The sequence below is a fragment of the Microcaecilia unicolor genome, chromosome 1 (assembly GCF_901765095.1).
Source record: "Microcaecilia unicolor chromosome 1, aMicUni1.1, whole genome shotgun sequence".
NCBI classification, from domain to species: domain Eukaryota; kingdom Metazoa; phylum Chordata; class Amphibia; order Gymnophiona; family Siphonopidae; genus Microcaecilia; species Microcaecilia unicolor.
In genome coordinates this window covers 315,717,300-315,741,397 of record NC_044031.1, presented here as the reverse complement: position 1 = coordinate 315,741,397, position 24,098 = coordinate 315,717,300, and the positions used below count along the sequence as shown (strand labels likewise).

At 45.1% G+C, this 24,098-nt stretch overlaps 2 protein-coding genes across 3 annotated transcripts in view; one reads left to right on the top strand and one right to left on the bottom strand.

The window, feature by feature from the left end:
- The window catches only part of LOC115473512 (adrenocortical dysplasia protein homolog), a 115,293-nt gene extending 92,608 nt beyond the window's left edge, over positions 1 to 22,685 (bottom strand). The window contains exons 1-3 of one of the 2 annotated variants that reach the window (XM_030208541.1): positions 22,479 to 22,685; positions 13,052 to 13,173; positions 7,580 to 7,670 (exon numbers count right to left, since the gene is read on the bottom strand). In XM_030208541.1, coding sequence (XP_030064401.1) covers positions 7,580 to 7,670; positions 13,052 to 13,173; positions 22,479 to 22,589 — 324 coding nt within the window. In that variant the 5' untranslated portion in view covers positions 22,590 to 22,685. The remainder of the gene's footprint in view (positions 1 to 7,579; positions 7,671 to 13,051; positions 13,174 to 22,478) is intronic. The other variant, XM_030208550.1, reaches the window with a different exon arrangement.
- A 98-nt stretch (positions 22,686 to 22,783) lies between these two features.
- PSMG4 (proteasome assembly chaperone 4) overlaps positions 22,784 to 24,098 on the top strand; it is a 32,843-nt gene continuing 31,528 nt past the window's right edge. The window contains exon 1 of the mRNA XM_030208563.1: positions 22,784 to 23,278. Within this exon, the coding sequence (XP_030064423.1) occupies positions 22,991 to 23,278 (288 nt within the window). The 5' untranslated portion in view covers positions 22,784 to 22,990. The remainder of the gene's footprint in view (positions 23,279 to 24,098) is intronic.

The following is a 24,098-nucleotide window of genomic DNA, read 5'->3' as shown; positions in this document are numbered from 1 at the left end:
GCTCGGTCCGAAGCGCCACTTGAACAGGAATCGGAGGCTCAATTAGAAGCGTCCCACGGACTGGACTCAGAGGCTTGACTGAAGGCGCTACTTGAACTGAGATTGGAGGCTCGGTTAGAAGCGCTGCTCGGACAGGCCTCCGAACCTGGCTGAAATTGGGCCTTGGCTTGGACTCAGCATCTGGGCTGGAACTCAAAACAGACTCAGAAGCTTGGCAGGCAAAGTCAGGAAGCCACCTTCTTTCAGCTTGGGCTTCAGGAGTATCCCGCAGGGTTGGCTCCGAGAGGAGTTGGAAGCGGTAAAAGAACAGCTTGGTAGAGGGATCAATAGCAGAAACTGGGTTTTCTTCGAACCCAAGCCAGGAGACACGCCTTCTCTCCGCTGCAGCTTCAGGGGTATCCTTCAAGGCTGAATCAGACAAAAGTGCAACCCGGTAATCCTGGAGTGTCATAAGCGGATCCAGATCAAAAATTGGGTTGGAACTGAGATCTGAACTGGAACTAGGAGGTTCGGTTTGAAGCGCCACTCGAACTGGACTCAGAGACTTGCCTGGAAGCACAGCGTGGACTGGACTCGGAGACTCGATTAACAGCCCCACTTGGACTGGAATTGGAGGCGTGGTCAGCGTCCCTCGGACTGGACTCAGAGGCTTGCGTGGAGGCGCCACCTGGACTGGCACCGGAGGCTCGGTGAGAAGCCCCCCCGGACTGGAATCGGAGGCTCGGTCAGCAGCATCCCACGGACTGGACTCCGAAGCTTGAGTGGAAGCGCCACTTGAACTGGCATCGGAGGCTCGGTCAGCAGCGTCCCTCGGACTGGACTCTGAAGCTTGGCTGGACGCGCTGCTCGGACTGGATTCAGAAGCTTGTCTGGGCGTTCTGCCTGAACGGGACTGGACCCCTGCTGGGCCCAGAGCATGGAATTCCCAAGACGTCTCCTTTCAGCGACAGCTTCAGGAGTGTCCCACAAAACTAGATTCAAGACAAGGCTGCAGCGATAAGGGTCAATGTCCGAAACCGGATTTTCAACGATCCCAAGCAGCCGGACACGTTTTCTCTCAGCTGCCGCTTCAGGGGTCTTCTTCAAAACAGGATGAGACAAAAGTTTCCCACGATACTGACGAAGAGTCATAGAAGGATCAAGAGCAACGATGGAGCTGGACCCCAGCTGGGTCAGCTGGGCGGGGGTCCTTGCCGGGCTCATGGCCTTTGCAATCTGTCAGGTTCTCAGGTTCAGAGCCCGCGGGGCCGGGCTCTGGAGCAAACGTGAGCCCTTGGGCTGCTGCCGAGGAGCGACAGCAGCAGGCAAAACCCACCAACCAACACTGGGCAAGCACGCCAGCAGGGACTGCAGGCACTGCCCAGCGAACTGGAACACATGGACTGGAATCCCCCGGACTGGAGGACACAGGACTGGAACACTGGACTGCAATCCCCCGGACTGGAGGACACAGGACTGGAACACACACCGGACCGGAACACACTGGACTGGAGCGCACCAGACTGGAACACACACCAGACTGGAACACACTGGACTGGAGCACACTGGACTGGTCAGCACAGCTTCACCTGCGCTTGGCCACTACCCCCCCCCCCCCCCCAAGGGTTGAGCCCTTGGGTTCGAGTGGCCGGCAGGACTTACCGGATACCGGATGACACAGGGACCAGGACTGGAAACAGAAGTACTCCTAAACCTAAACTGATCTAAGTGCTCCCAAGCCCTAACCCAGAAGGAGTGTTCCTAACAGTAAACTGACAAAAGGACATCCTAAGCCCTATACTAAACAAGAGCTCCTAAGCCCTGCTCAACAAAGGGACTTCCTAAGCTCTAAACTAACAGAGCAGGGAACTAAACACAAAGCTAACACAGGTGCTACTAAGCACCAAGCAGAGCTCGACACTAACAAGCTAAACACATAACTAACAAGCTATCTAAGCACTGCTCTAGCAAGCTAGATACAAAACTAACAAGCTACCTAAGCACTACTCTGGCAAGCTAGATACCAAACTAACAAGGTGCTTCCTAAGCACTACTCTAGCAAGCTAGACACCAAACTAACAAGGTGCTTCCTACAGCACCAAAACCCAAACAACAAAAACTGCAATGCTCCCAATAGCACAAACACCAGAAGTACTTCTAACAGCAAAATATGCAGTGTTCCTAACAACACCAAACCCTGAAGTACTTCTAACAGTAACAGAGCTTCCCAAAGCCCTACACACAGCAATGCTTCCAAAACCAAGAGGGAAAAGCAGGGGAACCACAAGGGAAAAGCAGGAAAGCTAACTAAACACACAGACACCAGTGCACATGCACTAACCTGGACCTTAGCAAAAGCAAGCAGGGAAACTAGACACAAAGTCAGTAGTGCACACTGCACCACCCTACCTAAAGCAAACACCACCGTTGCAAAGGCTCTGAAGGAAAGAACACCACTTCCTTATCAAGGCCCTCCCTGATGATGTCACACTCCCTAGACCCAGGCAGCACACAAACACAGAAAGCACACTGAAACCCACAGAGGCCCAACCCACACCAATGCAGCACCGTGAAGCACTTGAAGCCAGTACACCCAAAGAGAGGTAGAGCTAACTCAGTCCCTACACACAGGTGTAGTAAAGTGAAACAATTAGCCCCATGCTGGCAGCAGCCAGCACAGAGAGAGAGAGAGCTAGCTCAGACAGAACAGCAGGGCCGCCGAGAGCCAAAGCCGGGCCAGGGCCGCCCCCGGCCCCCCCTCCACCCACTATCGGGCCGGGCCCTCGGAACTAACCTTAAGCTTCCTTTTACTTCGCAGCAATCAGCGGCAGGGCAGACCTCTCCTCCTTCCTTCCGTGCCCCGCCCTCGCGGACGTTACGTCAGGCGAGGGCGGGACATGGAAGGAAGGAGTGGCCTGACCTGCTGCTGCTTGTTGCGAAGTGAAAGGAGGCTTAAGGTTAGTTCTGGGAGTGACGGAGGGCGGGCCAGGCGGAGGCGCCGGGCCCCGGGACTTTTGTCCCCCCTGTCCCCCCCTCTCGGCGGCCCTGCAGGACAGACAAACGAAACAGAAGCCAGCTAAGAAGCTGACCCCCAGGAAAAAGGTAAGTTTGAGAGGGATTCTGACCACGATCATAACAGAAACGCTGGCCATCTTAGGTCGTGGTCGGGATTCAAGGTGCAGGAAGTACCCGAAGGAGAAGAAGTAACAGACAAGCTAAGTCAATTTAAGCTAATCCATGCTCTGAATGTTGCTATAAAGTAATTAAAGTAATTATAAGTAAAAAAAACAAACAAACAAACAATAAAAGTAAATGAGGTTTTTTGGCCAATGAGGAAGCAGTCCTGCCCCTGAAGCCAAACTTGAGCAGGGGCTTCTTGAGGCCTTTTCCTCTGAAAGGCCAGAGCGGTTTAAACAACGCCATAGTTAGACATGCCAATATTCTACCTATAGAATCTCCTGTCTAGATATTGTTTTATTATACAGCGCCAGAACGCATAATGTTCTTGATCTTTATTCTTTCCCCACCCTCTCTCTGCTTTTCTACATTGTGTTTTTAGATCCACTAAGTTTCTGTATACCATGGATTTTTCCCTTTTCTCAATTTTACCTGTTTCAAAGGGGCAATGTCTGCTAGAACTTCTGAAATGCTCAAATTCCAGGAAGACAGCATACTGACTGAATACTGTAAGCTACACACATCCCACATCCCTGCTGCACACAATTACACCAGCTCTATGGCTGGCATAAATGCGAGCGCCTAATTATTAGGCATGTTCATACCCGGCTATGCCTACCCATGCTGGCTCCAATCACAAAATGGCTGTCGTGCCCTACAGAGGCAATCTCACAAGACTGCCGCTGGAGTCATGGAAGTCATTTTTGCTTTGGAGACAGCATGGGCTGGAGGCTGTGAGGATCACTCCTGCCCCAGCTCGCCACTAGACCACCAGGACTGTACAAGCAAGCCCAGGGGGCCTATGGGTGGGTCAGGGAGGAGGACTGCCTGATGGCAGGAGAGGGGAGCTCTTCCAGTTCAGGAAGGAGGGGGGGGGGGGGTTGGCATGTGGCAGTAGTAGTGGAGGGAGGGATGAAGTGGGAGGAATACTGGACATCAAGGTGAGAGAGTAGGCCCGAATATAAACATAGATGCAATTTTTAATGTCTGTTTTGCCCAATAAATCTCAATTTATATTCACGTATATATGGAGCCAGCCCAAAAACATATAAGTATGCTTCTCATTTCCTACCCCTCAACATTGTCCACAGTGATTTTCTTTTCTTTTTTTTGGGGGGGGGGGGGGGGGGCGGAATCCCCTCTTAGATCAGCAGTAGCTCTTTCAGAAACTGATTTACTAAGGCTCTTTTCTTATTTTGTGTCTGTAGGCAAAGAAACTTTAGTAAATCAGTTTCTTAAAGTGCCTCTGTAAATCACTGGCAGAAGCCAGTAGTCTCCCTTGCCAAAGTATGCTGTAAGCTGACAGATAAAGCAAAAAGTAATTGCCTCTCTGTGCTTCTTTTTTTTTTTTACATTTGTACCCCGCGCTTTCCCACTCATGGCAGGCTCAATGCGCCTTACATGGGGCAATGGAGGGTTAAGTGACTTGCCCAGAGTCACAAGGAGCTGCCTGTGCCTGAAGTGGGAATCGATCTCAGTTCCTCAGGACCAAAGTCCACCACTCTAACCACTAGGCCACTCCTCCACTCTTATCACCATGACTTGGTTACCCACCAGTATTTCTCTTGCTTATCCAATCCCCAGTCTTCAATCAGTCTCTCTCTCTCATACCCCCCCCCCCCCCCCCCCCAACTGCATACTTATATGTTTTTGGGCTGGCTCCATATATACGTGAATATAAATTGAGATTTATTGGGCAAAACAGACATTAAAAGTTGCATCTATGTTTATATTCGGGCCTACTCTCTCACCCTGATGTCCAGTATTCCTCCCACTTCATCCCTCCCTCCACTGCTACTGCCATCTGCCACCCCCCCCCCCTCCTTCCTGAACTGGAAGAGCTCCCCTCTCTCATATACCTCCTCCACCCAGTTTCTCTCTCTCTCATAACAGTCACTCCCAAGTGGCTTCAAGCAGTCTCCCTCATTCATATCCTCTCCCACCCCAGCCTTCAGTTTCTCTCTCATAAGTCACTCACAGGCAACTAATTTGCTTGAAAGTCTGCCACTTATTGCCCTTACCTTGTTATTCACAAAGCTGCATCTCCCAAATCTGCATCATGATTTGGTTCTCTATAAACTTGAGTCTTGCAGTGCAGGAAGTCTCATGAGACTTGAAACAGTGAGATTTTCCAACTTCCTGAGTAACATGGCTCAAATTTAGAGAGCCACATTGCAGTGCAGAGCTGGGAGACTCAGTTTGTGAGGCAGTTCTGCAAAGGAAGGAACAAAATATTCGGGAATATAAGATCCTGGGTGCCAGAGTGCAATTTCTAAGCATCCCACCCCAGGTGCACACAACCTCCAACCACCTTGCTTCAGCCCCTCCTCATGGCATACACCACTTCATTCACCTTGTTTCATCCCCCCCCCCCCCCCCCCCGGCCAGCATAAACAACTCCATACACCTTCCTGCAGTCCTCCACCCCCTTCCCATGGCACACATACACCCTTCATCCACCTTTTTTTTTCCAGCCCTCCCTACTTCATCCAACATTTTCCAAACATCTCTCTCCCTCCATCTGCCTACCTGCACACGTACCACCACAGTGTGGCAAGAGAGGAGCTGCACAGCTCATACTCGGCTGCGTCCTCCTCCACTGTTGTCCTGGGCCCAACTGTTTCTTAGAGCCATGTGGGCCTCTTTACAGCTGAGTGCCTTAAAGGAACCACTGGTGACCAAGGAGGCAGAGAAGGTGGAAGCAGCTCGATGTGCGGCTTTGCAGCTCCTCTTTCTTGCCACACTGTAGTGGTGTATGTGCATGTAGGCAGATAGAGGGAAGGAAGCAGCCAGCCAGAAATTCAGCATATTTAGCAGATTGCACAGAATTCTGGGAAAGGCAGAGGAGGGGATTTCTGCACTGCATAGTAAGCACAGAATTTCCTGAGAAGTAACAACACAAACATGTATAGCCTCTTGGGCTATTCAGGCAACACAAACTCTCCACGATTTCTTTACAATTATGCAGGGTCCACCCCTGGGGGGGGGGGGGGGGGGGGATGAACAGTGACACTTCGCTCAGCTCAAATGACACTCGATACAGTTCTGTACTTCCCAACTCAGAGAGACTTTAGTTCCATGACTTTACTTTCATTTCAGTGGACTAGAAACTGAAACAGAAGAACAATGACAATAGGAATGCTCTTGTGACAGATAATGAGACTGGAATGCTCTGCAAGCTTGCCTGTACCAGAATAACTAGAGTTTTCTCCAGGGTTTTCACACTCTCTTGGGTTCTCAGAGAAAGATGCTGCTCAGGTTCTGATGAAACCACCAGATTTCTGGGATAGATCCTCCTGAACTCTAAACGAGAAAGCAATGGAAGATGTTATGGTCAGGATTTAACACACTTGATATCTCCAATGTGCTAATCAGAAAGAGAACAGTTTTCCTTAACCTCTGTTCTCCCATCCAGCTTTTTCTTGCCCTTTCTTATTATAAAGCAAAATGAGCTCCTACTCATCTGGTATATGTTGTTCTATCATTTGCTGGTAGAACATGGTAATTCCCCTCCCAAACCTTTCTTAATGAACCAGCAAACCACACATATAACCCTTAGGCAAGGAACATTATATCTCTAGAACAAGAGAAAAACTATTCATAAAAGGGGAACATGCCTTATGCAGTTGACATGTCTAAACACCATGATCATACACAGCAAATCTGGCTAACTACATATTCTAACCGCAGATAACCTATATTCATTTAGCCTGCTCAGTTTACTTCCTGTTGTAATGCCAAGGTATCAAACATTACAGTATGTGCTACAGTGTTTCAGAGTAAAGACAAGCAAACTTCACCTCTACCACTACTGAATTTGTTGAATTGCGGTCCTCTTCTTAAAGAGGTAACATGGCATTCTCAATGACTACAGTACCTTTCTAGGAATTATATGACATTTAGAGTTAGTACAGCAGCTGAATACTGAAGTCTTTGTAAAAGCTACCAAAAAAAAAAATCCCTAATGTTAAAATGTCTAACTGCCAAGCGTTTAGCATCCATTAAATAAGAACAAAATAATAATAATAATAAAAAAAAAATCACCATACTAGCACTATATCCTCTATTTGCCTTTCTTTCCATATTAAAGGATGAAATTATGACATTTCACAAATACTATCTAGTTAAAAGTACTGTTTATGTTTATATTTATAACCTGCTTTATCCCCATAGAGGGTTCAGAGCGAGGTAACAATAAGAAACCCGATCAATATACCTAAGAATACTGTACAGCATCTTTCTCTGAGAACCCAAAAGGAAGTGAAAACCCCAGAGAAGATACTAGTGATTCTGGTACAAGCAAGCTTTCAGAGCATTCCAGTAAATGAGGTTAGGTGCACAACATGAAGCCACCTCATTTTTTAAACATGAAACGAGCACAAACCTGCAGCCTATATCTAATAGAACATGACTAGCAACTCACCAGGTCTTCTTCAGCTTTGAATTGCACTGAAAATTCTTTCAAGATAATAATTTTGCCTTTAATGTCTGTGAATGCAAAATGTTCTTCTTCCCTGCATACAAAAGCAACAAAATACAAATCCTTCAATTGTCATCAACCATAAAAAGAAGTTACTTACTTGGAGCAGGTGTTCTCACCATACATGTATGTGCCTTCCCACCCACCATCATTTCATGGGACCAGCTCAGTTTAATGTAAATAATTTAAAGAATACAACTCTAAGGGGAGGTGGGTAGGGTAGTACTTGAAGAACACCTGCTACAGGCAAGTAATTTTGTTTTCTCTGGGGACAAGAGGATGTAAATCTTATTACTGAGAATTCCTAGATACCAGGTTCTCTTGGGAAAAAAAGGGAATTCAGGCTTGCAACAGGCAAAGCCCATAACTCGAACTGCATACAGAATAGCATGCTCTCTTTTTACTTTTTTAAGACAGCCTGGAATTGAAAACAAATGGGCGGAGGGGTAGGGTGGATTCTAGACTCCAAATAGATTTTGAAGGACTATATGACCAAAGCTGGCTGTTGCGTCAGGAGTCCTGTTCTAAACAATAATGAGATGTGAATGGTACTAATGGTACTCATTGCAGCTCTGTAAATTTCTTCTGAGGCTGATCTCAGGTGGGCTACCGATGCAGTCTCGGCTCTGACATAGTAAATCATAATATGACACTCTAGAATCAGACCAGCTTGGACATAATTCTTTAAATTAGAGTTTGTTTCTTTAAGACTGGAGTGAATGTTGAGAACTTTGAATTGATGGGTCAAGGGGACATGGTCTGATGCTCCTTGGAAGTAGGGTACTTGCAATATGCTATAAGTTTGTGTGAGTGTCTTGCTGAGAAGCGGGCACTATTTTTGTGTTAGCAGCACGAGCATTTTTCAGCAGTATTCCAGAACAAGTTAGTTAAATCGCTTGATAAAGCGAAGATACCTGTAGCAGGTATTCTCTGAGGACAGTAGGCCATTCATTTTCACACAATGTCATCCACGTTACCCGGTGCAGAGCTTAAACAAACTAGTACAGCTTTAAAAGCATGTGCAGCATACACAAGGGCCTTCCCACCTGTTGCGAGACCACAGGACCATCAGTACAATAATATAGCATACCAAAAAGGAAACTACAAGGGGAGGTGAGAAGGTATGTGAAAATGAATGGCCTGCTGTCCTCGGAGAATACCTGCTACAGGTTAAGTATCTTCGCTTTCTCCAAGGACAAGCAGGCCATATTCTCACATGTGGGACTCCCTAGCTACCAGGCTCACTAAAAACCACCACCAACAGTCAACTGGACCTTGCAACAGCGAGTGCAAAATAGTACTTAACCTGAAACTACATACAACTGGGTGAGAGTGTAGCCTGGAACAGAGCAAAAAGGGCCTGGGGGGGGAGGGGGTGGCAGACTTGGATTCTAGACCCCAAACTAATTCTGCAAAATTATCTGTCCAAACCAACTATCATGTTGGGTATCCTGCTCAAGGCAGTAGTGTGATGTAAATGTGTGGACTGAAGGCCACATTGCAGCTTTGCAAATTTCTTCAATGGAGGCTGACTTCAAGTGGTCTACTGATGCAGCCATGGTTCTGACATTATGAGCCTTGACATGATCCCTCAAGAGTCAGCCCAGCCTGGGCATAAGAGAAAGAAAAGCAATCTGCCAGCCAATTGGAGTTTGTGCATTTCCCAATGGCAAACCCTATCCTGTTGGGATCAAATGAAACAAAAAGCTGGGTGGACTGTCTGTAGGGCCTAGTCCACTCCAAGTAAAAGGCCAATGCTCGCTTGAAGTCCAAGGTGTGCACTGCATTTTCGCCAGGATGGGCATGTGATTTGGGAAAGAAAGTTGGAAGACTGATCGACTGGATCAGATGGAACTCCGACAACCTTAGGAAGGAATTTAGGGTGCTTGTGGAGAACTACTCTATTAGGATGAAATGTAATGTAAGCTGGATCCGCCACTAGGACCTGAAGCTCACTGACCCTGTGAGCTGAAGTAACAGCCACCAAAAACAGGACCATCCAGGTCAAGTACTCCAGATGACAGGAATCCAGAAGCTCAAAAGGAGCTTTCATCAGTTGGGTGAGGACAACGTTGAGGTCCCATAACACAGGCAGAGGATTGACGAGGGCTTTGTTAAAGCAAACCTCTCATGAATCAAACTAGTAGAGGCTGTCCAGAAATGGGTCTACCGTCTACATGGCCATGGTAAGCACTAATCACACTGAGGTGAACCCTTACAGAGTCGGTCTTGAGACCAGACTCAGAAAGGTGTAGAAGATATTCAAGCAGGGTCTGTGTAAGGCAAGAAAGGGGATCTAGGGGCTTGGTTTCATACAAGACAGCAAACCTCCTCCATTTGAAAGCGTAAAACTTTTTTGTGGAATCCTTTCTGGAAGCCAGCAAGACCCAGGAGACACTCTCAGGAAGATGTGAGGAAGCAAATTCTAAGCTCTCAACATCCAGGCCATTAAGGGCCAGAAGCTGGAGGCTGGGATGCAGAAGAGATTCCTCTTCTGCGTGACAAGTTGGAAAACACTCCAATATCCAAGGTTCTTCAGAGGACAACTCCAGAAGAGGGAATCAGATCTGCTTGGGCCAATATGGGGCGATCTGGATCATGGTTCCATGGTCTTGCTTGAGTTTCAGCAAAGTCTTTGCCATAAGAGGGATGGAAGGATATGCATAAAGAAGGCCCGAACGCAAAGAAGGAGAAAGGCATCAGATGCCAGTCTATCGTGGGCCTGGAACAGAACTGAGGGACTCTGAGATCGACCGAGGGGGTGCCTCACACTTGGAAGATCTTGTGGGCAACATCCATGTTGAGTGACCACTTGTGCTGTTACATGACCCTGTTCAGTCTGTCTACCAGGCTGTTGGATTTGCCCAAAAGATAAGTGGCCTTGAGAAACATCCCATGCTGGACTACTCAATGCCACATCTGGTAACCCTCCAGCTTGTTGGTTTAGTACATTGCAACCTTTTGGAGTGGAGGAGTGGCCTAGTGGTTAGAGCATTGGTCTTGACATCCAGAGGTGGCGGGTTCAAATCCCACTGCTTTTCCTTGGGGAAGTCACTTAAACCCTCTACTGACAAACTTAGAACTGTGAGCCCTCCGAGGACAGGAAAATATCCAGTGTACCTTAATGTACTATTGAGAAAGGTGTGAACAAAATCTAAATAAACAAACCTGATTGTTTGAATGAGTACAATTTGGTTGGACCGCCGATCTCTGAAAGCCTTTAGAGTGTTTCAGATTGCTTGTAGCTCCAGGAGGTTCATCTGAAGATCTGATACCTGAGCTGACCAAGTGCCCTGGGTGTGAAGCCCATCCACATGAGCTCCCCACAGGCAGGATGCATCCGTTGTCGGCACCTTCTGGGGCTGAGGAATTCCGAATGGAAGTCCCACAGTCAAATTAGACCGAATTGTCCACCAAGGTAGGGAGTGAACCAACTCTGGTGTTACTCAGATGACATCCAGCAGGTTTCCAGAGGCTTGGAACCAGGGAAGCAGAGGGAAACCAGCGTCACCAACTAAAGCATGGTTAAACAGCTAAAAGGATGCTGGAGTCAAATGGAATTCAGGGGCCCCATCAGGGACCTTCCCCCTCACAAAGAATGAACCTGGGGGGCGGGGGAGGCAGTGGAACCCAGTCCCCTCCCTTTAAATCCCAATGGGGGCTCTGTAGACACAGTTCTCCACTTACACCACAGATTTCTTTGTCCTAACTGTGCAGTAGACAAACCATTTTTATGTGCTACTCTCAAGAGCACGTTTGATGGGTTTCCAGGGATATCATTGGTCAGCCTTACTGTGGGTTTCATAGCTCTACCCAACCTTCTAGGTTCTCTGGCTGAAGGTAGTACACCAGTATCAGCCTCTCCTTTCTCTCATTTCCCTATTCACACTACCTGAATCTGCATCAGAGTTACAGGGGATTTCTTGCACTCCCCACTCCTGGGTCTCTTGCCTGGACAAATAGTCTATGTGGTTTCTGCCGTGCCTGTGTGTAACTGGGGCGTAGTCATCTGTACCCTGTAGCTTCCAGATAACTCATGTTTCTCCCAAAGAATTGTTCATCGGAGTTCTCACTATTGGATCCACCCTGTGGTATACCCTGGTGATACTCTGGGCTCTCATCTGGTTCACAACTAACCTGAAGTGTCAATGTCTAAGGACTGCTTGCCCCTCCAGGTGTGTTGTGTCTCTAAAGGCTGCAAAAGCAGCTTCTTCTTATTTTTTTTTTTTTTTTAACAGCTTACCTCCCTATACAAGGGAAAGCTGAACTAGGCAAACCTAGTCCAATTTGTTTTGCCTGGAGCTGCAGGGGAGCCCAGGGGAAGCACCAAGCAGATGCAAGGGCAGAAGGAAAGATGGGGACCCACACCCCCTATAGCAGGGCCACACAGGGCCGAGCAGTGCATCTCACCCAGCAGTCACTATCAAACATTACTTTCGGGCTCCACGTTCAGCTAGATCTGGTCCATGATTCCGCGAACCTGGGAGCCAACTACTAGGCTCAAACAAGTTGTGAGGCAAAGGCCTGCATTGCTGGGAGCTAGGCCTGAGACCAGGAGCAACAGCCTGAACAACCTTACGTTCTGCTTGAAGTAGAAAATATACTGGAGCTTTCTACTGAGCCCAGGAAGATATACCATTGATTTTACTGGGAACGATCCGTTTCTCTACCTTCCCTCTGTTGACAGGAAAGGATAACACCTGCTTGTAAAGGATAGAACAGCCCAGGCGCTAAGGAAATATGTCAGCGTTCTCAGCCTCCATCTGCTGGTTGGGGAGCATAGCCCACTCACCTAGACTGGTCTAGCAGGAGCATATGGGAAAATAGAGAAAAGGAGGGAATGGATTCTTGTTGACTGCACCAGTGTCTCAAACTGAAAGGACAACAGAGGTGTGAACAGTACTCAAAGAGCTGCAGAACAGTTTTGGTTAAGACAATATATATAAACAAACATCAGGCATGTTAAAAAAGGTACACAAATACTTTTTAAAAGAAAACAAAGAAGACAAACATACCAACAGAGACTGAAACGGAGTTAAGAAACTAAGCAGATAGGTAGCAATGTTTGAATGTGTTTTTAGCAGGGAGTACTATTGCTATTCTAAAGTTTGCTTTCTATCTATAGCTAATGAACTGAAGCTTCCCCCATTAAGAAAAAGCTTAGTAAATCAGTGTTTTAAATTGGTATGCATGATTCACAAGATATTGAATGCACCTTTCCCCTTGCAAGGTAGGGAAAGGTTTTCTGCTGTCTCCTCCCTGAGTCATCCTTACTTTTCTACTCTTTTAGAAGGGTCACTGCAAAACATTCCAGAGGAATGTCACCTCTTCAAACTACAAGGAGTATAGAGTTGAAGTGTGTGAAGAAATATATTCTGTTCTTACTTTGTTAATACTTAAAACTAACCAACTTACTCTTCAAATCGCTGCTTGGCTTCTTTTGTAATAATAGCTTGTATGTAGTACTTCCTGTCTGAAACATGCACCACAGCTGCTGGACACTGTGAGTCTTCAATAATGTTCTGCATTTTTACAAACTATGAAGAGAGATGAAAATTAAAATTGGCTCTAGGAAATCCAAATTCCTCTCCATCCACATATCAAAGCTAAAACAGAACAAAACCCAATTAGATTCTTCCAACTGTTTGTTCTATGTGAACTACAGATCTCATAAGTCCAGCAGCACTGCTTCCCTATAATACTATTTTTTTCGTGTTTGGAATACATTTTATTGGATATTTGCCTATCATTTCCATCACAGCACTTTGGGCTTTCCACCTGGTCAGAACTGGTTTTTATTAAAGCTACAGCACTACTGAGTCTTCATCCCCACCATTATTTTTAAACCTCTTGCCCTTATTTACAAATCACAGCAACAGTCCTTGGCCAAGGACCAGAGACTACAGAGTCCTCTCTGGCACCAAGTATGTATGCAACTGGAGTTTTGCCTTCAGGCATAGGGTTTGAGAATTAAACCCCAAATTTCACATGTCCGTGGATACAAATCCTACACGCCATCAGGAAAATGCTAACACAAACATTTTAATATAAAAGTTAATGTGCAATGCACACACGTTTTCAGGGTTTCACAGAAATACTTAGAATGAGATGCCCGAAGAAGGAATGTGTTAAAAAAAAACTAATCGCTGTGAAACCATGGCTGGTCCAGCAAAGGATACTAAGATGTTAAACCAAAAACAAAGCATTCCAATTCTCACAGAATCAAAATAGCAACAAAGCATTGTTGCTTTCCTGTATTAGGTGTTTTTCTATACACAGCAAGATTGATTAGGTACACAAGTATATGATGTCAATGCACATTACTGGGATGAACAAGCTCTCCCTGAGCTCAGAACTAAGTAAATTTCTGAGCATGCGTACTGTTTCCTTCAGATTGTTCCATAGTGCAATAAATGAAAGAAATTCTCACAAAGGTGGGAGGGATGGTGTGCCTCATCAAGTCCTGCTGTCTACAGAGAAGGAGCAAAAGTTGCAACATCAGACAGCATTATGTTTGATCATGCATTGGTCCAAGTAAGTAAAAGGTACGAAGTGAGGACCAAGTCACTAATCTGCATATAGTATCCAGCAAAGCAGATTTCAGGAAGGCCACAATGACTTGGCTGAGAGACACGATGGAGATGTTTGACCTGATATACTACTAATCGTCTGCAACCATCAAATAAAAATACATAGAATAATGCAATTTTAAAACCACTATACATTTAGGGCCCTGTTTACTAAGCCGCACTAGTATCTTTAACGCACGTTAAACCATGTATGCACGTTAACCATGTACACACCTACAATATCCATATAGGCGCCTACACAGTTAGTGCGCGCACTGATTGTAGGTGCATTAAAAACGCCAACGTGGCTTAGTAAACAGGGCCCTTAAACTCTATTCTTTCCCCAACTACCATACAGTATTTTAAATGGGTACAGTCTGCTAGAATGGATGGTTTTTGGATATCAACCGGCTCACCTTTATCCATGTTTGTTCACCCCTTCAAAGAAATGTAACAGATTGATGAGGCAAGATTTCCTTTCACTAAATTCATGTTGGCTTTGTCTCATTAATCCATGCTTTTGAATATGCTCTGTAATTTTGTTCTTTGTAATAGTCTCTATCATTTTGCCCAGCACCGACGTCAGGCTCACTGGTCAATAATTTCTCAGATCTCCTCTCCACACTGATTTAGATTTTTCTTTTTATTCATTACCTCATCGCATGCACTCACATATTGATTTCTTTTTATCTTCCAATTCACTATTACCAAGATCCTGAATGCAAAAATTTTAACTATAATCGGATCACGCTCCCATTCAATTGATAGTAGAACTTTCTTCCTCTGGCAAACAATGATCACAATGGCATTTCAATCCTATCATCAAATGAAGATGGTTTCCAAGATTTAATTAAAAATACTATACAAGACTAGTGTCTTCACAATAAAATTGTAGATACTTCCCCCTCTATTTGGTGAGATGCGTTCAAGGCAACAATTTGTGGCTCTATTATCAGCTTTTATATTGGATGGCAAAAGAAATCAAAATTACTACCTTATCTAACTTAGATTTGGAAATTAAAGCTCCAGAAGTTCAATATGTTCAAATTATATGAGCTTTGAAAAGAATATAAAACTTGATTTGTGTAAAACAAGCTGGACAACTTAATGCTTCTATTGGTGCATGTTATTATATAGAGCAAAATAAAGCAGGTTGCCTTCTGGCCTCTTACCTTAAAGGTAAACGTACCAAACAGAGTAGCTTCACTCAAAGATTCTTCAAAAGGTATAGTCACTAAAGATGACGATATTGCCAATCTTTTGCAAAAATGTTATCACTCACTATATTCCTCAGAGTCTTCGGTCTCTGATAATGACTTTGATGCCTTTTTCTGACAGTTTTCCCATCCAACTTTAATGGAATCTCAAATTAAGTCACTTTAGTCTCCCATTACTTTAGCAGAAATTAAGTTGGCCATTAAAGAATACCCATTAAATAAAGCGCCAGGACCCGATGGTCTTTCGGCCAAATTTTATAAAGCCTTTTCTTCAGACCTTTCTCCCCTTCATGTTATAAATTATTTTTTAAAATTTTTATTACGATTTATTTACCGCCTTTTTGAAGGAATTCACTCAAGGTGGTGTACAGTAAGAATAAATCAAACATGAGCAATAGACAATTACAGCAGTAAAAATATTCAAGTAACAATACAAAGTATGGCATAGTGCACTACTTACAATGTCAACACAATACGTAATAAAACATTTTAACTGATAGTGTAGAGTATAAGCAAAGATGGAACAAACAGATAGGTAAGAGAGTAAGAGGATTAGAAAGTAAGGTGACTAATTTAAAGAAAGGTGCACATGAGGTCAGAGAGGTGGTTCAATATTATCTCAGCTAGGGTAGGAGCGGATAAACATGTCCTGCTGCAGTACATGCAGCCCGTGTCCCTCCATGTGTGTGTGAGTGAGACTAACAAGTTAGTTACTTCTTCCATTAAAGGCCTGGCTGAACTTTCACCTGCTTCCTGAAGTAGAGATAGTCTTGTGTTAAGTGGAGCCTTTCAGGGAGTGCATTCCAGAGTGTGGGGGCTACTCCAGAGATGGCTCACTTGAAGGTATCACATTGTGTAATGTCTTTTGGAAAGGGTATGGTTAGTGGTAGTCCTTGAAAGGACCTTAGTGTCCTTGGAGGTGTGTAGAGGATCATCCTATTCTTTAGGTACTCAGGGCCATTTCCTTTAAGGGCCTTTGACATAAGGGTTTTAAATTTAGCTCTGTATTGTACTGGTAGTCAGTGAAGTTTTTGTAAAAATAGTGATGTGGTCACTTTGCTTGCAACCTTCTATTAGTCTTGCTGCAGCAATCTGAATCAGTTGGAGCTGGTGCAGGCTCTTTGTAGTTAGATCATTGTAGAGTGCATTACAGTAATCCAGTATTGATGTTATCATGACATGCACAACTGGGATAAGATTTACTTTCTCAATGTAAGGAGATAGGCAGTGTAGTTGTCGCAAATAGTAGAAGCAGCTCTTGAAAGTTGCTTGGATTTGGGGAATCAGAGTAAGTGTTGAATCTAACTGTATTCCAAGGTTTCTGACTTGTGATTTGAGGGGGGAGTTTGTTCATCCCAAAAGAGATTTTGATGTCAGGTATGTATCCACTTGTATTAGGGACCAAGAGAAGCTCGGTTTTACTTGGGTTCAGGCAAAATTTATTGTGTTTAGCCTATTCTTGAATTGATGTTAGAGAAGTAATCAGTTTATTCAGGGCTGTAGGCAAGTCAGGTTGAATAATATTACTGATCAGAAAGTCTGTGGTTCCTTTGTTGAAGTCAAAATTGTTGTTTTCCCTAAACCAGGAAAAGGTCCGGCTTATGTAGCATATTACAGACCTCTCTCATTTATAAATCCTGACACTAACATATAAGACAAACTGCTAGCTTTAAGGTTGTCCTCTATTCTCCAGTCAGTAATCCATCTGGTTCAGAATGGATTTATGCCAAATAGATCCACGTTTTTGTAATATCCTTCCCTTAGCGCCTCATTATTCACAACTCTTGGTTCATTATCCCAGGATGTAGAGAAGGTACTTGATCAAGTAAAATGGTCATATTTAAGGTACTATCTTGGTTTGGTTTTGACACTCCTTTTATTAATATGATTAAGATCCTGTATTTGAACCCCCAAGCTAGAATCTCGTCTGCCTTCTCTGTATCCAGGGGTATGACAGGGTTGCCTCCTATCCCCCCCCTTTAGTGATAGAACCTTTAGCCATTGCCCTTGACAAAATTCATTAATTGAGGGTTACAAAATTAATGACTTTGAAGTTAAACTGTCCCTGTATGCCGATGACTTACTTCTTTATACTATCCCCAATTCAATCTCTCATATCTTGAATTTAATTAAATATTTTTCCCACATATCAGGCTACAAAGTGAATTGGGATAAAATGGAATGTCTCCCTCTTAATAAATTTAGTTGACTTTCAAAATGTAACCTTCTTGCCATTTAGAATTCAATTAGATGTCATTAAATATCTAGGTATTTATTTCAATAAATCTATAAACTACCATTAATAAAAATATTACGCTTCTTTTTTTTCTTTCTAAAAGATGTAACTTCCCATTGGTCCCCTCTGTTTCTTAGTTGGTGGGGCAGACTAGTCTATTAAAATGACACTCACACCAAAAATAAACTATATATTAAACATGTTACCTCTTCACTTTCCACATCATTTCTATAAATTAATAGAATTTTACTTAGCATGTTGTGGAAGAAAAAAACCTCCCCACATTGCTTTAAACATTTTGTGTCTTCCAAAAGAAAAAAAGGAGAGGTCAATTTTCCAAGCTTCACACAATATCATCAATCACTCATTTAGAACCAAGCCTCAAAGTGGTTTCTGTTTATGGCTGATAAATTAAGGGCCCTGTTTACTAAACTGCGCTAGAGGCGCATTAGTATTTTTAGCGAACACTAACCGTGTAGATGCATATAATATTCCTATGGTGTCTACATGGTTAGCACATGCTAATTTTTAACGTGCTAAAATCACTAGCACATCTTAGTAAACACGGCCCTAAATTTGAAGTCCTCTCCTCCCTCTTTCCCTACTTGTCTTCTTTTTGAAAGGTACTTAGTACACCCTATGCTGCTACACCTCCTCTCTCCTGTATCCCGTTCCCCCCCCCCCCTTTTTATGGTCTCAGGACCCCCTTCCACCCCCACCTCTCTGGTCTGAGAACCCCCTCCCCCCCATCTCTTGTCCCTGGACCCCCTCCCCCCATCTGTCGTCCATGGACCCCCCTCCCCCCTCTCATCCCTGGACCCCTCCCCCTATCATCCTTGGACCCCCTCCCCCCTCATCCCCCTTCCCCCCCTCTCTCTGGTCCCACGCACCCACTGTCAGTCTCTGTGGCCTCGGACTGCAAGCAGGACGTGTGCTGCAGCCCGTGCTCCCCTTCACTGTTGCGCTGAAGCTGCTGCTCTGTACGTGCAGCGCCCGAGCTGTAATATTTCCCAGTTGACTCCTAACTGGCTGGATTTAGATCTCTGAACAGATCTTCGGGAGCTTTCCCAAGTCTGACTTAGCCCTGCTGGAAGCGTTTAGACATGCTGGAGTTTCCTACTGAAACCTCTTTGCAGGGGACAAATATGTAAGAGAGGCGTTTGCTTGCCTCATTCTTCTCCCCTGGGATGGCAGCGATCAAAGCCCTGCAGCAGAGGAACCTGTCAGCTGCTCCCGACTGCAAAGAGTGGGAGAAACGGAAGTTTCACTCTTTTTTCCTGCTCCTATCTGAAGGGGGACATGTGCGGCAGCCCCTCCCCTTCATTAGTGCTGGCTGTTGTTAAAAAGAGTGAAGGGAAGCACGGACGGACAGGCTTGTACTGTGGGAGAGTAACGGATGTGTGATGGATTTTACGGGAGGGGGGGGGGGGGTTGCTGTGTGTGTATGTGGGGTTAATCCGTTGTTACCGGCAGTGTTGTTGGCCTTTTCCTTTCTTCGTTTGAAGAACTTTTTGCGCCTTTGGCGTTTTTTTTTTTACTGTGTTGGAGTTTGCTGGCGCTAGTTTGGTTTGATTGGGCACTGTCGCTGCTGACGCTCCCTGAAGTGGGAGAATGACTGCTTGTTTTTTCCACTTTGTTGCCGGGGGGGGGGGGGGGGGGCGCACTGGCAGCTGATTCCTACGCAGAGGGAGGCGTAGGGAAACACGCGTCACGTGTTTCCCTACTCCTCCCCCTGCCTGGGTCGAGGTTTTGTGTTTTGCGTGATAGCATCCGTGCTTGCGACATCATCCAAAGCTTCACCCAAGGCACAGACAATCAGCAGCGTGACACGGTCGCTGTCATTGCTCCGCCCTCAACGTCATCACATCTGACGAATGGGCGGGGCAGACACTCATGGACGAAAAGCGATCTAAGCCGCCTCACTTTTAGAACATTGGGAAAGTGAGGCTTCATTAGAATGTTGGAGGTGCGTTATATATATATACTAGCCTTTGAGCCCGTAAAAACGGGCTATTATAGGAAGGGGGGGTTGAAAGGCCCGCCCCCGCCGCCGAGTTCGCCGCTGCCCCTCCCCCTCCGAATTTACACCCCCCCACCGAGCTGTCACCACCCACCTTCCACCCGGCCGGGCCCTTGTTCCGCTATTGAAACAGCGAGGGTCCGGGAACGCAGCACTGAGCTCTGCTGAGCTGCCGACGTCGGCCTTCATTCTTCTCTGCCTGTCCCGCCCTCGTATGACGTAATGTCGTCGAGGGCGGGACAGAGGCAGAGAAGAAGAAGGAAGGGCGATGTCGGCAGCTCAGCAGAGCTCAGTGCTGCGTTCCCGGACCCTCGCTGTTTCAATAGTGGAGCGAGGGCCCAACCGGGTAGAAGGTGGGTGGCGGCGGCGACTCGGGTGGGGGGAGCGTTAGACGGCGGTGTCCCTCCCTCAGAAATGCGCAGTACAGACCCTCTGTGTTCCGTCCCCCCCGTCATCACTTATAGACGCGGGGGCGGGGAAGAGAAGGTCTGTACTGCGCATTTGCGAGTGAGTACGACACTCGCCTTTTATATATATTGATATATATGCACATGAATATGCTAATATGCCCCACCCCATCCTTTGCCTCCCCCCCCCCCCAAATAAAAGTCAAACTACACCCATGCAAATGGACATACTTCATACTAATTTGAATATTAAAGATTTACTTCCTTCTCTCCCTTTTCAATCTCTCCTTGTTTCTCATCACATTGGTATTTGCTCCACCTCAGTATTTTAACTACCTCTAAACAATATTGCACTTCTTCACAGAAAGCTTGGGAAGTTGATTCTGGTAAGCAGTTGTCAAACAATGGTCTCTTTTCTGGCTTCTTGGTCCAAGACATTCTCTCTCCTCCTCCATCACTCGATCTCTTTTCTTCCTTCAACACAGAGCCCTCTGGACCCTTATTACTACTACTATTACTTATCATTTCTAAAGCGCTACTAGACGTATGCAGTGCTGTACACTTGAACATGAAGAGACAGTCCCTGCTCGACACAGCTTACAATCTAATTAGGACAAACAGGACAAACAAGAGATAAGGGAATATTAAAGTGAGGATGATAAAATAAGGGTTCTGAACAAGTGAATAAGGGTTAGGAGTTAAAAGCTGCATCAAAAAGGTGGGCTTTTAGCTTAGATTTGAAGACGGCCAGAGATAGAGCCTGACGTACCGGCTCAGGAAGTCTATTCCAGGCATATGGTGCAGCAAGATAAAAGGAACGGAGTCTGGAGTTAGCAGTGGAGGAGAAAGGGTGCAGATAAGAGAGATTTACCCAGTGAACGGAGTTCCCGGGGAGGAATGTAGGGAGAGATGAGAGTGGAGAGGTACTGAGGAGCTGCAGAGTGAATGCACTTATAGGTCAATAAGAGGAGTTTGAACTGTATGCAGAAACGGATAGGAAGCCAGTGAAGTGTCTTGAGGAGAGGGCTAATATGAGCATAACGACACTGGCAGAATATTAGTCGTGCAGCAGAATTTTGAACAGATTGAAGAGGAGAGAGATGGCTAAGTGGGAGACCTGTGAGAAGCAAGTTGCAATAGTCTAAGTGAGAGGTGATAAGAGTTTAAAAGCCAACATTCCGCTACCAATTTATGTTGGTCCTGCTCCAAGCAAAAAGGGTCACAAACATATATTATTTGAAAGTAACAATGTAAAGAGGCTTTTTGGCTTGATATTTGGCCCAAAATACTGGAAATTATAGAGTTTACAGAACCCTCGTCTTTTAAGCACATTGTTTGGAAATCTCTTGTAGTGCCTTATTCTCTCTCTGATGAAGATGACTTTGTTTGATTTTCTTATCTCCATTGCATTAAAACTGGTTATTCAACAATGGAAAGATAATTCCCACTTGTCCATTTTTTTTAATGGTGGAATACTGTATTATTATTTTGGAAATATGGAGACATTTCTCTAAAGTTTATTTCCCCAACTTGTAAACGTAAGGGCAACTGACTTAAGTTTGATCATTATTTATCCAAACATTAAGCAATTTCCACTGTACCGTAACTAGAGTGATGTGGTAGCTGTGTTTTTACCATTGTACTGTAAGAACTCCAGTTATAATTAAGTGCACTTCTACCCTTATCCTACTCTGTATTGGTCACTAGAAGCTGTAGTCCCACCCCCTGAGATTTATTAGCCTCATTGGGCTTAGCTCTTTCTATATGCTACTATATATTTGTCCTGGTGTTGTATTCTCCTTTCCAGAACCTTATGAGCTTCCTTGCACCTACTATTACTCTATTTCCCACTCTGTATATATTCCAGGAGTTGGTAATCCCCTCTTCGGAACCTGTAAGCCACATTGAGCCTACTGCTATGCGGGAAAATGTGGGATACAAATGTGATAAATAAACAAAAAAACAAACTGTTATTCTCATCTGCTCATTTGTTCTCTTGTTGATGCTTCATGTTAGAAGCGTATTGTTCCTTGTTCTACGCATACATAATTTCTTAGTAACGATTATTAATCGGCCTTATATGATTTTCTATTATTGTTATGTTAAATAACCTCAATAAAGCTGCTTTAAAAAAAAAAAGAAAATGAAATTAGAGTTGCTTTATGTAAATCACTGACGTTACTTGACATTTCGTCCTTTAGATTAGAGGAGTGTGGTAGCCGTGTTAGTCCACTCTTAAGCTCCTTTGAGCAGGGACTATCCTTCTTTGTTAAACTGTACAGCGCTGCGTAACCCTAGTAGCGCTTTAGAAATGTTAAGTAGTAGTAGTACGTTACTTTCAAATGGAAGCGCGTTTATTTCTTTATTAAATGGGAGAAGAGGTCCAAACTTACTTCCGCCACCTGGGCAGGGACAGCTTTCTGCTTTCCGTCCACTGCCGCTTCGTAGTTGCTCAAGAGTTGTACGACCCAGGGGCGCGCGAAGCACGAATCCACCGCCGACATAACAACGAAGCACCTCCGCTCCGCCCCCTTTCCTAGGAAGACCTTAAGGCTTAGACGAATTGACACATCCACCTCCGCCGTACGTGCGAACTTTAGTGCTTACGTCACTGCGAACCTCCTTGTCCTTGCTGTACAGTGTAGTGTCGACGATCTCCTCCTGCTGCTGCCATAGAATAAAGGGCTTAGCGCCACCTTCTGTTGTACAGTTCGTTTCCCTGCTGGTTAATTATTTTTTAGGTTTATGTTTCGAGCTATTCATCTTCCTTTTGCTCTCCCTTCTGCAGTCTTCATTACAGACTGGTGATGACTTTCCCCCCCCTTGATCGTTAATGTAATATCTATTTCCAAATAACCCGTTTTTTCTTTGGCCGCTCTTCTTATTTCCACATGTACAGCGCGCGATGTACACTGCCTGGATTGGGAGGGACTGGGAGGAGCCAGCGGCACAAACTGAAAGTGAAGGCTGTCTGCAGCACGTGACATGCAGAGACGCTAGTGTACGTATGAGGAGGATGGAGGAGTACGTTGCAGCAGTCCCACTCCCAGCCATCTCTCTGCACAATTTCTCGGAAAAGATTTCTGAGCAGCAGGTTCATTTCCACGTTATGGGCATGGCAGATTGTTTGTTACTGTGGATCGGGGCCACACCGACGCTCTCCAATCTCGCCGTAGCCATGTGTAACAGATTTGTAAGTTGCCTCTTTCGTTCGATAGTGTTTTAGTTCATTTGAGCGCGTAAAAATAAAGGGTGCGATATTGCACAAATAATGTTTCTTGATTAGCTTGCGGCAGCTAACCTCGTCCTCGTGTCAAAAATATAAGTAACTTATGGAAAGTATGCCAGTGATAGTCTTACGGGAATGCCTTGCAGGAAATAAGATTGCCTGCAAAAATTTGAACGGAGGGTTTGCAACAAAATGGCATAAACCCGGATAGATTCTTCTTACATGCTGGATACGTTGGCAGAGGATTTGCAAAACTGGCCTTGATGACCGCACAGGCTGTTGGAACATTTTCCATTAACTTTTATGAGCCCAGGGCCAGCTTAATAACTATATAGGGCCCTAAGCAGACATATTTGTGGGCCTCACTACCAAGGACTCCATGTGTAAAGCCTAGCTGTTGGTATGATAGTAGTGATGGTTTGTGAGTGAGTATGGGGACTATGGTAGCACAGGGTTTGCATGAAGAGCTGCCAATTTACTCAGTTGTAGGAGAAAAATTCTACTACTACTACTTGACATTTCTAAAGCGCTACTAGGGTTACGCAGCGCTGTACAATTTAACATAGAAGGACAGTCCCTGCTCAAAGGAGCTTACAATCTAAAGGACAAATGTACAGTCAGTCAAATAGGGGCAGTCTAGATTTCCTGAAAGGTACAAAGGTTAGGTGCCGAAAGCAACATTGAAGAGGTGGGCTTTGAGCAAGGATTTGAAGATGGGTAGGGAGGGGGCTTGGCTTAAGGGCTCAGGAAGTTTATTCCAAGCATAGGGTGAGGCGAGGTAGAA